This window comes from Hippopotamus amphibius, chromosome 7 (genome assembly GCF_030028045.1).
Source record: "Hippopotamus amphibius kiboko isolate mHipAmp2 chromosome 7, mHipAmp2.hap2, whole genome shotgun sequence".
In the NCBI taxonomy this organism is placed as follows: domain Eukaryota; kingdom Metazoa; phylum Chordata; class Mammalia; order Artiodactyla; family Hippopotamidae; genus Hippopotamus; species Hippopotamus amphibius.
This window is the reverse complement of record NC_080192.1, coordinates 85,839,835-85,853,449: the sequence shown is the minus strand read 5'-3', so window position 1 is coordinate 85,853,449 and position 13,615 is coordinate 85,839,835. Positions and strand designations below refer to the sequence as shown.

Below are 13,615 nucleotides of genomic sequence, written 5' to 3'. Positions count from 1 at the left end.
GGAGCAGGCCGCAGCCGCCGCTCCACCTCCCTCCCGCCCCTCTTCCCGCCCCTCCCAGCCAGCTTAATAAAGCTTTCTTTTCCAGCGGGCTGGTGCCGGGCAGCTGCGGCCAGAGAGCGGGACACACTAGAGGCCGCAGGGCCGCAGGCCGTCCCGGGCTGCGTCGCGTGCGGCGACTCGACTCCGAGCTCCGGAAAGTCTTCAGTCTCTAGTCCCCAGCCCTTCCCCCACGTCCCGGCTCCGCGGATCGCACACAGCCCAACTCCGGCCGAGGGGGGGTGGGGGGTGGGGGGTGTCCGGTCAGGGAAGCTGAAGCCACGAAGGCCCATAAGGTCCCTCCAATGCCCCAGGGTGCCCGTCAGCATTTTCGAGACGATGTCACGGTCTTCATTCTGATGTCACGTTGAGCATCTGACGTCGTATGCAGCCCCAAGCCTAGGCGCCAGAGTCTTCTGACCGAAACCATGAGATTTCTTTCGGTGGAGCCACTTGTGCGCGGCCCAGGGCTGGGGGTGGGGGCCTGGAGGTGGTGCGGGCCTGGAGGTGGTGCATCACCCAGCTTATCTGGGTACCCCCTCCCCTTCCTTCTGGCTTGTCTCCTTCCTCCCCTTTAGCGGTCTGGGGAGGTTGGGGTGGGGCGGGAACGCCTCCCGCGCGAGCCCCGCCCCGCCCTCCTCCCCGCCTTGGGTGCGCGGGGCCAGGAAGCTCGGAAGGAACCGCCGGGGGCCATGGACGGGGCCGTGATGGAAGGGCCGCTGTTTTTGCAGAGTCAGCGTTTCGGTACCAAGGTAGTGTGGGTAGGGGTTGCCGAGCCCGGTCTGAGCTAGGGGTGGGCGAGTGAGCCCAGATGGAGGGAGGCGGCGGGCAGCGGGTTGGAGCGGGGCGTCCGGAGCCGGAGAGCCCTGTGACGTTCCCGCTAAATTGCTTTATACACACTTCGGAGAAGCGTTTGCCGGCCTCCAGGTACGTCTCTAGCCCCGGTGAGCCGGAGCCGCATCTTCGTTGGGAAACTCCGCCCGCCGTCGGGAAGCCTCAGATCTGAAATCGGCCCGCACGGGTCTTTCCTTCCCTGCCGGGCCCAGGCCGCCGGTGCTTGCGCGCTCCCTCCCCAGCGTCTCTCCGCTCTTTCCCCAGAGGTGGAGGAAGACCTGGGCGGTGCTCTACCCGGCCAGCCCCAACGGTGTCGCGCGGCTCGAGTTCTTTGACCACAAGGGGTCGAGCTCTGGAGGGGGCCGAGGGAGCTCGCGCCGCCTGGACTGCAAAGTGATTCGTCTGGCGGAGTGTGTGAGCGTGGCCCCCGTGGCCGTGGAGAGCCCTCCTGAGCCTGGCGCCACAGCTTTCCGCCTGGACACCGCACAGCGTTCTCACCTGCTGGCGGCCGACGCGCCGTCCAGCGCCGCCTGGGTGCAAACGCTGTGCCGAAATGCCTTTCCGGTGAGGGGGCCGGGGCGAGCTGCACTGGGCCCAAGAGGCGATGCGGGGTGGGAGCAGTTACAGCGGCAGAGGAACTGGGCTGGCTTAGACTCTGGGAACAGCGGTGAGGGATTACAGTCCCCTCCATACTCTTTTTCTTTACCCCAGAAAGGCAGCTGGGCCCTGGCACCTGCCGAGAACCCACCCAAGCCTTCTGCCCTGGAGATGCTGGAAAACTCGCTGTATAGCCCCGTCTGGGAAGGTGATGCCTGAAAAACCCCAGCAGGGATGGGGTGGAAAGAAAGGGTGTCCTACAAGGGGAAGTAGGAAGTTTCTGAGAGCTGGCTTTCAAGTGCGTGCTTGGACAACCTGCTCCCTCCCCCTACCCCAGTCCTGGCCAGGTGCCAGTCTAATTGTGTATTCCTTCCAGGATCCCAGTTCTGGGTAACCGTGCAGAGGACTGAAGCCGCTGAGCGTTGTGGCCTGCATGGCTCCTACATGCTGAGAGTGGAGGCTGAGAGGCTGACTCTCCTGGCCGTGGGGGCCCAGAGTCAGATACTGGAGCCACTCCTTTCCTGGCCTTACACTCTGTTGCGTCGCTATGGCCGAGACAAGGTGCGGTGCTGTCAGGGAGGACTGGCTCCCAGGGTTGGGCAGCTGTAGGAGGAGTGGGGCAGGACAGGAAGGTGGGGAGCTGCCCTCTGGATAACTTTCTTGCCTAGCCTATGACCCCACCTCCCTTCCCAGGTGGTCTCTTCTTTGTTGGTCCCCTAACTAGTTGCAGCCCTGTGACTCACCTCCTCTGATGCTCCTGATAATGTGCTTCCCTCCACACCCTTCTCAGGTCATGTTCTCTTTTGAGGCTGGCCGCCGCTGCCCCTCCGGCCCTGGAACCTTCACCTTCCAGACGGCACAGGGAAATGACATCTTTCAGGCAGTTGAGACTGCTATCCACCGACAGAAGGCCCAGGGAAAGGCTGGCCAGGGGCAGGATGTTCTCAGAGCCGATTCCCATGAAGGAGAAGTGGCAGAAGGGAAGTTGGCTTCCCCCCCGGGCCCCCAGGAGCTCCCAGGCAGCCCTCCAGCCCTGTATGCTGAACCCTTAGACTCCCTGCGCATTCCTCCAGGCCCTTCCCAAGATTCTGTATACTCAGACCCCCTGGACAGCACCCCTACTCGGGCAGGGGAGGGGATACAGTTAAAGAAACTTCTCTACTGGGACTTGTGTGAGCATGTGCAGCAGCAGCTGACAAAGGCCAAGTTGACAGACTCCAAAGAAGACCCCATCTATGATGAACCTGAGGGCCTAGCCCCAGCCACTCTCCGGTGCCTTTATGATCTGCCTCAGGAGCCCAAGGATGCCTGGTGGTGCCAGGCTCGGGTGAAGGAGGAGGGCTACGAGCTCCCCTACAACCCTGCCACTGATGACTACGCTGTGCCACCCCCTCGGAGCACAAAGCCCTTCCCAGCTCCCAAGCCCCAGGGTCCAGCCTTCTCTGAATCTGGTGCTGCAACTGGCAGCGGCAGCAAAGACCATAGCTCAAACACGGTCCTGTACAGCCAGGTCCAGAAGAGTGGGGCCTCAGGGAGCTGGGACTGGGGGCTCTCTGGAGCAGGGACTGACAGAACTGGGCCCAAGTCAGAAGGCTCCATATGAAATGTAGGGCAAGGCTGGGATTGCTGATAGGAGTACCATGGGGAGGTGGCACTGGGGATCAAAGAAACTTGTTAGAACAAGCAGGAACCAGAGGGGCCTGTGTGCAGAGACCAGGAAGGGGAGTCAAGGGAAGGATGAACTCTCCCAAGAAGTCATGGAAGTGGGACAGTTGGCAAGGGTTCAGGGATGGAATCTGAGGGAGGCCAGCTCCTCTAAGTCGTCCCCACCAAAGGAGGGGATAGCTGCTGGACTGTGGAAAGGGATGTTTGGTCGGAGTAGATGCAGTTTGAGGGGCCTGCATGGAGGCTCTAGGGAGACACCGGGCTGTGTCTGGATCCTTCCCCCTGCACTGTTCTTTGCCAGAGAGATTTTTTTTTTTAAGTTTTATTCTCATTAAAGTCAGTTTGGGTTTAAGAGGTCTATGTGTGTGTATAGTCACAGAGGGGACAGAGTGGCAGGATGTGCTGAATAGATGTGGAGGGGATCAGGAGGAGAAACAGGAAGGTGCTGGGGGCCACTGAAGGAGGAAAGGGCCCCAGAGAGAGGAGCCAAGCAGTGTGGTTGTTCAGAGCCTGGGTGTTCAGGTCAGGCCCATGGGGGCTTGACCCTATCTCTGTGACCCTGGGTGTAAAATCTGTAACTCTCAGTTTCCCTTGCTGCCTCTATGTAAAATGGGGAAGCTTAATTACAGGCACAATCTCACAGGGTTGTTTGTATGAAAGGAGTTAAATTTCTCAAGTACTTAATAAAATTTGAAGTGCAGAGTAAGCATTTTATAAATGGTAGTTATTCTGTGGATGGAGAAGAAGGCTGATGGACAGATGTGAGGAGAGGGGAATAGGAAGGGAATAGGTCTTTTTCACACCACCCTCTCCCCTGTTCTCAGCTCTAGGATGCCTAACCCACCTTGTCTCTCTCTCTCTCTCTCTCACACACACACACACACACACACACACACACACACACACACACTGCATGTAGATACCAGGTACCAACCTTTTTTCTGTTTGGAGGCTAAAGGAAATTGCAGTGTGGTGGGTATAGTGGGAGGTCACGGGCTTTGGAATGAGGCTTAGATTGCAATCCTACTTGTTTTTCATGAGCTCTGAAAACCTCATCCTTGTCTCCTGAGGTCCAGTTTCCTGAAGGTGACCTGACTTCATCCACCTACTTACACAGAACTACAAGGAGAAATTCGGGCCTGGGAATGCTCCCAACAATGGTGAAGACTTACTGGGTTTTAATCTTCATTTGTGTTAACAGTATCAAATGATCCAAAAGAAAAATGAGTCCCTGCTTGGAGAATGAAGAGGGTTGGGTGTGTCTCTTCCCAACCTGAGGAGTGGGGCAATGCCGCATTGAGGCAGAGGAGGGGGAGGCTCTGTTTCCCAGTCACCTGGAGCTCACAGAGGCTCAGGTGGATAGGAGGCAAGTCTGGCCACAGAAAGCCATTGTGTGACCTTGGCATGGATGTGCATGAGCAGGGCACGCTCTGCTATGGTGCTGGTGACTTAGGGATAGTCCTCGTCTGCCTCTTCCTCCTCCTCCTCCATGGAAGGCTGGAAGACTTCTGAGGAAGCTTTGCTTGCTGCTGGCATCTTGGGGGCTCTGCCAGGGGCTGGGGTCATAGGCAGAGGGGCCACTGTGGCTCGAACTCGATTTGTTTGCAGTGGCCCAGCCTGCAAAGAAAGCAAGAGCTTTCTTTGAAGACCAGACAGTTCCTGATCTCCTGTCCCATTCCCTGCTGGGCCTCCTGTCCTAACTCCTTCATATGTCCCGTGAGTGACAGCCTCAAGGCCCAGGGCAGTGGAGTCCCCTGGGCACCAGCCTCCATAGTGCCTGTCTTCTGGCTGAGTGTCCTCTGTTTATTTGCTTACTAGCTAATTTGTGATGGGCTCTGCTTCCACCTCCAGACTGACTGTAGTTTGGAAACTCTTGTAACTTCAGGTAAGACAAAGTGGGGGTTTTTCTATAGGCTCTGTTACTGAGAAACAAGGAAAAGATTAATCAGGGCACAAAGGGAAGCCCAAATACTATAAAACATGGATTTCATAAAAGTAAATCCCCCCCTTCAATTACTCCTCTCTTTTTAACCCTTGTCACTAGAGCCCTGTCTCTAAGCTACTAACCTTGGTCAGCCTCCCTTTCCTCATCTGTAAAATGAGCATAACACTTACCTTGCAGGGATGCTGTGAGGATTAAATGAGAAAAATACATATGAGAGCACGTGTCATAGAACCTGGCAAATGACTGCTGCTCAGTAAATGCTAATTTCCCCTCCCCTGGGCATTTCTTTTCCGATTTTTCCTTAAGCCTTTTCTTTCAACAGAACCTTGTGGTTGTAGTTCTAGTAAAGCCAGTTTGCTTAGTGGGACAATGGTCTGTTAAATGACTAATGAATTATCACAAACACTGCAATTAAGATACCTAAACATTATGTAAATGCCCAAGCAAGAAAAGCCCCCTTACTGGTAGGGGCTGTAATTTTCTTCCTCTAGGGCAAAAGGCTGCTCTTTTTCTTCCTCCCCTGTAGGCCCTTGTTTAGCCAGAGCAGATCCAGGGAGGATACTCTCTTGGATGGGGGTAGTTGGGGATAGGGGAAGAGGACTCTGGAATTCTGGGGATAAAGGGGAGGGAGGGAAGTACCTTTCTCAGAGGCCGGCTCTCCCAGCTTGGGTGGAGCCAACCCTGAGGCTTGGCAAAGGTGCTGCTCAGGTGTGAGTACAGGTGGCTCCGAACCTCCAAGGGGTTGTAGGTGGATTCTAGCTCCAGGTTGTCCAGCATGCTCTGAGGAAGAGAGAGGAGGAGGAGCCTCACCTGGGGGACTTGAGGACACGGAACCCAAGATGTCAGGCAGAGAACTGAGCACGAGAAGCTGGCGGAGGTGTGATGACCCAGGGCTTCACTGAAGAATGTGAGATAGATGCATGCCCTGCTGGGTGTTCTGGCCCCCAGGTCTGGGTGCTTGAGAGGTAAGTGTCAGGCAAGGGTACAAGAAGTAGCAGCAACTGAGTGGTTAGGGACACTGAACACTCTGGCCCTGAGAACCATGTCACAGGATTCTGAGAGGGGCCAGAGCGCCATGAGGGTTACAAGGGATCCAGTGTGCGAGGCTGTGAGGGAGGGTGTGTCCGGGGCTGGGGTGCTCACAGTCTGCAAAGCAAGTACACTGAGTCCTCAGCCCTTGAGGTGAGTATAACTGGAGAACATTAAAGCAAAGCATTCCTAAGCAGTCAGGTTTTCCGGCCACAACATCCTGTGCCAGGAACCACTGGCCCTGAAGTGAGACGCTGAGTGAGCCATGGCAACTCGTGCCCACCTCTCTCTGCATTCCATGGCTGCCAAGCCAAGAGCACAATCCCAGGCTCTGTCCTCTCTGCACGTAAACCAGGAATCTAGCAGCGACAACGCAGTTCCAGTTCTCCGTGCCCAGAGCCCCTCCTCCCACCCTCAGCCTGGGGAGGCTGGCAGAGGAAATCCAGATTCCAGATCCAAGATGAGAGGAGGAGGAGGAAGAGGAAAAAATGACCTTTAGAACTGTTCCCTCCTTTGCATCAGAGTCTTATTTTAAAGCTCTTCCTGTTCTTGGTGCCTACATTGACTGCCTTTTCCTCTTTTTCTCAGAAATAGATGCACACAAACACAGGTACACACACATATACACATATTGCAGAGAAAGACCCATGAGAATACACCATCATGCAGATGCTTGCTTACTTCCTTCTGGCCAGTCTCAGTTCCTTGCTTTCTTCCCTGCTCCTCTTACCACACCCTTGGTACCACTTCTCCCTCTGCTCCCCTGTCCTTTCCATCAGGGGCTCACTCCTTTCCCTCATTCCTTTCTTGAACTCTGTTCTCTTTTCTCCCCTCTATTGCATGAGATCTGGGCTCACTTGCCTCCACAATCTTAAGGCTGTCATCAGGCATGTCCTCAGGCAGCAGGGGGAAAGGGCTGGGCAGCATCAGTTCCCGAGTGGCCACTGCCTTCACAAGCAGAGTGGGAGAACGAGATGGCAGGATCACGTAGAAGGTGCTGGCGGGCTCTCTCAGGCTGCGTCCTCGGCTCAGGGGCTCCCCTTTGGCCAACAGCAACCATTCTCTTTTCTGAAACAAAGACATACCTAAACGCTACTTCATCTTTAGTCTTTGGCATGTTTGGAAGATTAGTCTCAAATGAGGTTTCCCCAAGTTCCTCTGGGGGTGTCAGGGAGGGCTGAGCCATTTCACCCTGGCCCTGGGGAGGGAGGGACTTTCTGTCTGAATCACCAGTGCTGTAAGTTTCTACTCTTTTTCTCTGGCTAGGGACATACACCAAAGGGTAATCAATGCAGAGACAAGTTCAGAGATGAGGTAGGTGTTCACCACAGAGAGGGATAGTGTATTACTCAATGATAAATGTAGAGTTTTAAGAACTGAAATCCTTAAAAACAAAGTCCTGAATCAGAGACTTCTGTGGGATGTTGTGAAAATTCAGGTCTCATTTTGAGGGTGATAAATTTTGCTTGTGTTGCACAACTGGGGTTAGAGTGGGCTGACTGGGGAATGTCTCTGGAATGTCCAGAGAAGGCTTAAAAAGAAGGTGGTCGAAGTCACCTGGGAAGAGAGAGGAGAGGGAGATCAGGGAGAGGAAAGCTTTGATACAAGGAGGTGGGTGGGGACCCGCCCTTGAGATCAACTCAGCAATCACAGGACAAAAAGAAGGGTCAAAATTCTGGGGGTGGCAACTCTTTGAAGGGTACTGCAGAACAGAGGGGCGACACTTTGTTGTGTTCCATGGAGATAAAATAAGTTAGCATATGGGTAAGAAAAAGAGACAAGCAGACATATTAGCAGATTTTCTACATGCACCCTTTTGAAGCAGGCATAGAAATGAGACAATTTTCTGTGGTAGTTTTTCAAGGAAAACCACAAAACTCTAGGAACCATGGAGTCAGGATGGTTACAATCATCTTTAAATTGTGTCCTCTTGCTTGAGGTGATCATCAGTTACACCTGGTACATAACAGTCTCCTTACTACATAAGATGAAAGAAAGCACACCAGCTCTACCCACTCTAACATACACGAAAAGTTGAAAGAAACAATACAAGAAGAAAGGCAAAAAGCAGAAAAAAGATCTTAAGGAGACAGAGGAATGATCTGTGTCTTATGGAAGACAAGTGGGAAGTGACACAGCGAAAAACCTGCTGTGGCATTAGAATTATGCCCCAGAGCAAATGTGCTGGGGTGGGGGTTGAGGGGGCAGTTCTAGAAACTTTTTTCCTGTTTTTCTTTTTTTAAAAATTCTTTTTCCCCCTGTCTCTCCTCTTGCATTGCTGGTGGGCATGTAAATTGAGACAGCCACTATGGAGAACAGTATGGAGGTTCCTTGCAAAACTAAAAATAGAGTTACCACATGACCCAGCAATCCCACTGCTGGGCATATACCCAGAGAACACCATAATTCAAAAAGACACACGCACTCCAATGTTCACTGCAGCACTATTTACAATAGCCAGGACATGGAAGCAACCTAAATGTCCATCAACAGATGAATGGATAAAAAAGATGTGGTACATACATACACGTGGATGGACCTAGAGACTGTCATACAGAGTGAAGTGAGTCAGAAAGAGAAAAACAAATATTGTATATTAACACATATATGTGGACTATAGAAAAATGGTACAAATCAACCAGTTTGCAAGGCAGAAATAGAGACACAGATGTAGAGAACAAACATATGGACACCAAGTGGGGAAAGCAGGGAGGGCTGGGGGGGCAGTGAATTGGGAGATTGGGATACCAAATTGTACACTCTAAATATATGCAGTTTATTGTAAAAAATAAAAAGTTAAAAAAAAATTCTTACCCCCCCACCCCCCGTTTCTCCTCTTTTTTCCCTTCTCTCTCCCCTAATACATACTTTTTTAAAGTAAGGGGAATACCACCATGTTTCTGTAGCCTGGTCCCTGTAGACATGACACTGGGGCCTGGTGTTAAAACCACTGTGAAATTGAGAGTGGGAACTGTTGTAGTTGGTGGTCTGGGCACGGAATTGGGCTCGAGGGAAACCCTGGTCTGCTGTGCTGATGCCTAGTCTGTTGGTTCACTTTGGGATCACCTTGATTTGTCTTCCTGTAAATAGGAAGTCATCTAAGGCCAGGCAAGTCCTCACTAACTTTTTGTCTGAGAACTCTATATATGCAAACCCTTTGGGATGGCCACTAAATTTTTCAGAGTATAGTAACACCGCTGACTGAACCACAACTCTGAAAGTGTGCTTCCAGCTCTTCTGCTGTTGCACCATAGTCCACTTTGCCAACATAGGTGGAATCAGCATCCACCTCCATCTTCACCTCAATGGATATGATCACTGGGCCAGCATTGCTGGAGGTGGACTCATACTTATTTGCTTCTCTACCTCATTCTGTAGCTCCTTTATTTATTATTTATTTTTTAAACTTATTTATTTATTTATTGGCTGTGTTGGGTCTTTGTTGCTGTGCGCAGGCTTTCTCTAGTTGCAGAGAGCAGGGGTTACTCTTCGTTGCACTGCGCCGGCATCTCATTGTGGTGGCTTCTCTTGTTGCAGAGCATGGACTCTACGCGCGTGGGCTTCAGTAGCTGTGGCTCACGGGTTCTAGAGCGCAGGCTCAGCAGTCGTGGCGCACGCGCTTAGTTGCTACACATGTGGCATGTGGGATCTTCCCAGACTGGGGATCCAACCGGTGTCCCCTGTGCTGACAGGCGGATTCTTAACCACTGCGACACCAGGGAAGTCCCTGTAGCTCCTTTATTTTTTAATTTTTTGACTGCATTGGGTCTCCATTGCTGCAGGTGGGCTTTTTCTAGTTGTGGTGAGCGGGGGCTACTTTTCATTTTGCTGCGCGGGTTTCTCATTGCGGTGGCTTTTCTTGTTGTGGAGCAGGGGCCCTAGAGCATGTGGGCTCAGTATTTGCATCTCGTGGGCTTATTTGCTCCTCAGCATGTGGGATCTTCCTGGACCAGGGATTGAACCCATGTCCCCTGCATTGGCAGGCGGATTCTCAACCACTGCGCCACAAGGGAAGTCCCTGTAGCTCCTTTAGCTTCTCAGCTTCTTCCATCTCCTGACTCAAGCTTTGATTGCTTCCAGCTTATTCTGTAGAACAACACATCAACCCTGCTGGGCCCTTTCTGGTGGTCGAGGCTGCGTCACGTTATTCTCTGCACCCCTGCCCCTTTGGCCAGCTGGTGGCTGGCCTGCTTGCTCGCCCTCCCCTCACCCAGTTCTAGACACGTTAAAGCAGTATCATCATTTTGTGCAGCAAGAACTCTGAGAGGATCTGGTAAGCCAGGCAGATGGTTGGTGCCTTCAGAAGTTCATGCTTTCTTAACATTTTTCTTATATCTGGAGATGCACTATCTTCCTGAAGAACAGATCCAAAATGTTTGGAAAGTCTACCTGATGCTTCTCAAGTCCATGAAGCTGGAAATAAATGATAGAAACCATGGTGTATGTGTGTATAGGGAGAATTTGCCCCTACTCTGAGGACATGGCCTTTTTAAGCCTGGAAAGGATGTTCTCTGGAAGGGATAATAGGAAATTGCAGGGCACTCCATTTCAGTTGGCTCAAGTAACTTCTGATAGGGCTCAGGCTTTGGATTATTATCATTATTTTAATTTTCTTTTTTCCATGCTGGTTCATGCATTTGTTTGTAAATTAGTTTGTTTATTTATTAAGAATTTACTGATTGCCTGTTATGTCCCAAGCCCTAGGCATGGGTATATAGAAATTCATTAGACATGTTCCTTGCCCTCTTAGAGCTTATAATATAGTAAGCAGACGGTCTGTAAACTAATGTTTGTCCAAGATTTAGGAAGACCAACTGTTTCAGTTTGCCCATCTTTAGCACTGAAAGTCCTGTGTCCCAGAAAACACTTCAGTCTTGGGCAAACTGGAGCAATTGGTTACCTTTCCAAGACTCCATAGAGAACAGACTAACATGCCACTGTGGCAAATCCCTGGGGGCTAAAACTATGGCAATGTGACATTTCTTGCAGCTTCAGGGTTATGAAACAAATTCACAACTGCTACATCCTGGGATTACTAAGAAACTGTGAATGTGGCACACACAAAAAATTATGATCTCTAGAATTTGAGTCTATTGACTTTCAGACAATAGCTAAGATTCTGTTAGAGAACTGGTATGCAGAAATATGTGAGGTCTGTCTAAAGTAACTCCTAGACTTCCCTGGTGGTGCAGTGGTTAAGAATCTGCCTGCCAATCCACGGGTTTGAGCCCTGGTATGGGAAGATCCTACATGCTGCGGAGCAAATAAGCACATGCGTCACAACTACTGAAGCCTGCCTGCTGCAACTACTGAAGCCTGCATGCCTAGAACCTGTGCTCTGCAACAAGAGAAACCACCGCACTGAGAAGCCCATGTACTGCAATAAAGAGTAGCCCCTTGCTTGCCACAACTAGAGAAATCCTGCACACAGCAAAGAAGACCGAACACAGGCAAAAATTTAAAGAATAAATAAACAAACAAACAAATAAATAAATATAAAATTATAAGTACTAGGGAATATTTATTAAAAAAAAAAAGTAACTCCTGATGTGGGAACTATCAGAGGACTGGGAAGAGATTGATTCAAAAGGATTTTACAGAATGCTTTAAAATTCTGGGCTGATTTACACAAAGGTTGACAGAAGGCTCTGGAAGGAAGATAGACAAATGTACTTTTATTAGAGTTTGATAAAGATATTGATTTATCTGCATTTCCCAGGAGCATTCTGAGAAAGGGAGAGGTAGGGAAATTGCACTTTAAGGCTATTTTTTTTAACAATAAACTGCATATATTTAAAGTGTATAATCTGATATTTTTTTCTTATTAGTAATATATATATGGCAATCTGAATCCCCCAATTCATCCCCCCTCCCCCCCCCCCCGGTGTCCATATGTTTGTTCTCTATGTCTGTGTCTCTATTTCTGCCATGCAAACTGGTCGATCTGTACCATTTTTCTAGAATGTGCATGTATGCATTAATATGATGTTTCTTTCTGATTTACTTCACTCTATATGACAGTCTCTAGGTCCATTCATGTCTCTACAAATGACCCGATTTCATTCCTTTTTATGGGTAATATTCCATTGTATGTATGTACCACATGTTCTTTTTTTTTTTTTTTTGTACCACATCTTCATCCATTCGTCTGTTGATGGACATTCAGGTTGCTTCCATGACCTGGCTATTGTAAATAGTGCTGCAATGAACATTGGGATGCATGTGTCTTTTTGAATTATGGTTTTCTTTGGGTATATGCCCAGTAGTGGGATTGCTGGGTCATATGGTAATTCTTTTTTTTTTTTAATATCTATTTATTTATTGGCTGCATTGGGTCTTCATTGCTGCAAGTGGGCTTTATCTAGTTGCAGCGAGTGGGGGCTACTCTTCATTTTGCGGTAAGCAGGCTTCTCATTGTTGCAGAGCAGGGGCTCTAGGCTCACGGGCTTCAGTAGTTGTGGCATGTGGGCTCAGTAGTTTATGGCGCATGGGCTTAGTTGCCCCACAGCATGTGGGATCTTCATGGACCAGGGATCAAACCCATGACCCCTGCATGGGCAGCCGGATTCCTAACCAGTGCGCCACCAGGGAAGTCCCTCATATGGTAATTTTATTTTTGGTTTTTTAAGGAACCTCCATACTGTTCTCCATAGTGGCTGTATCAATTTACATTCCCACCAACAGTGCAAGAGGGTTCCCTTTTCTCCACACCCTCTCTAGCATTTATCGTTTGTAGATTTTCTGATGATGTAAGGCTCCTATTTTGATTCTGAATTTCTAACCTCTTCCTGGACAGTGATTATTTGAAGTCCAGGACCAAAGCTTGAACCAGGTCATGGGTTGACTGGTTCATACAGGCATTGTACTTGTGATGGAAATGATTAACTGACAAACCAGGTATCTGAGGGTGAGAAAAGGCAGTGGCATGGGGATGTCCAGGAAGACTAACCTTTGCGGTCCTCAAACTGAACAATGCTTAATGACTGTAGATGACTGCAGAGTACTTTAGAATGTGTTTTTGATAATTTTAAAGAAAGGAGCATGAGTTGGATGCTGAATTTACCAGAAGGCAGGTAAAAAGGTGTCTATATTTTTGTTGTGGTTAGGGACTTTGTTACGGACGGTGCCAGGGAGCTTAGATTTTAGGAGGTGGGGATTGATTCTTATTAGAACAGGTGTGACAGGGGCAAAACTGATATGGCATGCCATATTCCAAGCTCAGCCTGATTAAAGTCATCCTCCCCCACTTCTAATTACTAAAGCTATGAAGGAAGGTGTGGCAGCTACTGTTGGTTTCCTACCCACTGCTCCCCTCCCTCCTGCCTTTCTCCCTTCTCTCTACCCATTTTTCAGTCTCTCATTGATTGGTGTGGGGTGACATGTGACCCAGATTTAAATAATAAGACATCAGCAGACGTTGCTAGGTGGGGCTTCTGGAAAAACTTTGTAATATGCTGGTAGGCTTTTTGCCTCTGCACCCTACCCCTTCTTTCTCCCTAGGACAAGACT

General features: G+C 50.0%; 2 protein-coding genes and 1 pseudogene across 3 annotated transcripts in view; 1 reads left to right on the top strand and 2 right to left on the bottom strand.

The window, feature by feature from the left end:
* Positions 1-95: 95 nt before the first annotated feature.
* On the top strand, positions 96-3,486 carry DOK1 (docking protein 1). Of its 2 annotated transcripts, XM_057743712.1 has the most exons (5): positions 96-788; positions 1,135-1,434; positions 1,582-1,675; positions 1,844-2,028; positions 2,258-3,486. In XM_057743712.1, the coding sequence occupies exons 1-5, from the start codon at positions 729-731 to the stop codon at positions 3,068-3,070; spliced, it is 1,452 nt and encodes a 483-aa protein (XP_057599695.1). In that variant the 5' UTR covers positions 96-728; the 3' UTR covers positions 3,071-3,486. The 2 variants fall into 2 exon arrangements, with proteins under 2 accessions (XP_057599695.1, XP_057599697.1); XM_057743714.1 differs by lacking the exon at positions 96-788 and having other exon boundaries at positions 1,329-1,434; positions 1,586-1,675.
* Positions 3,487-4,518: 1,032 nt separating this feature from the next.
* Positions 4,519-13,615, bottom strand: part of M1AP (meiosis 1 associated protein) — a 73,272-nt gene continuing 64,175 nt past the window's right edge. The window contains exons 7-10 of the mRNA XM_057743758.1: positions 6,968-7,174; positions 5,717-5,857; positions 5,248-5,259; positions 4,519-4,749 (exon numbers count right to left, since the gene is read on the bottom strand). Coding sequence (XP_057599741.1) covers positions 4,582-4,749; positions 5,248-5,259; positions 5,717-5,857; positions 6,968-7,174 — 528 coding nt within the window. The 3' untranslated portion in view covers positions 4,519-4,581. The remainder of the gene's footprint in view (positions 4,750-5,247; positions 5,260-5,716; positions 5,858-6,967; positions 7,175-13,615) is intronic.
* Positions 7,592-10,543, bottom strand: LOC130856755 (polyadenylate-binding protein 2-like; annotated as a pseudogene).

Bases quoted from the DNA above. Each gene is read 5' to 3' on its own strand.
- DOK1 (XM_057743712.1), top strand. From the start codon at position 729: ATGGACGGGGCCGTGATGGAAGGGCCGCTGTTTTTGCAGAGTCAGCGT. The intron at 1,435-1,581 runs GTGAGGGGGCCG...TCTTTACCCCAG, and splicing joins TGTGCCGAAATGCCTTTCCG to AAAGGCAGCTGGGCCCTGGC. The intron at 2,029-2,257 runs GTGCGGTGCTGT...CACCCTTCTCAG, and splicing joins GTCGCTATGGCCGAGACAAG to GTCATGTTCTCTTTTGAGGC.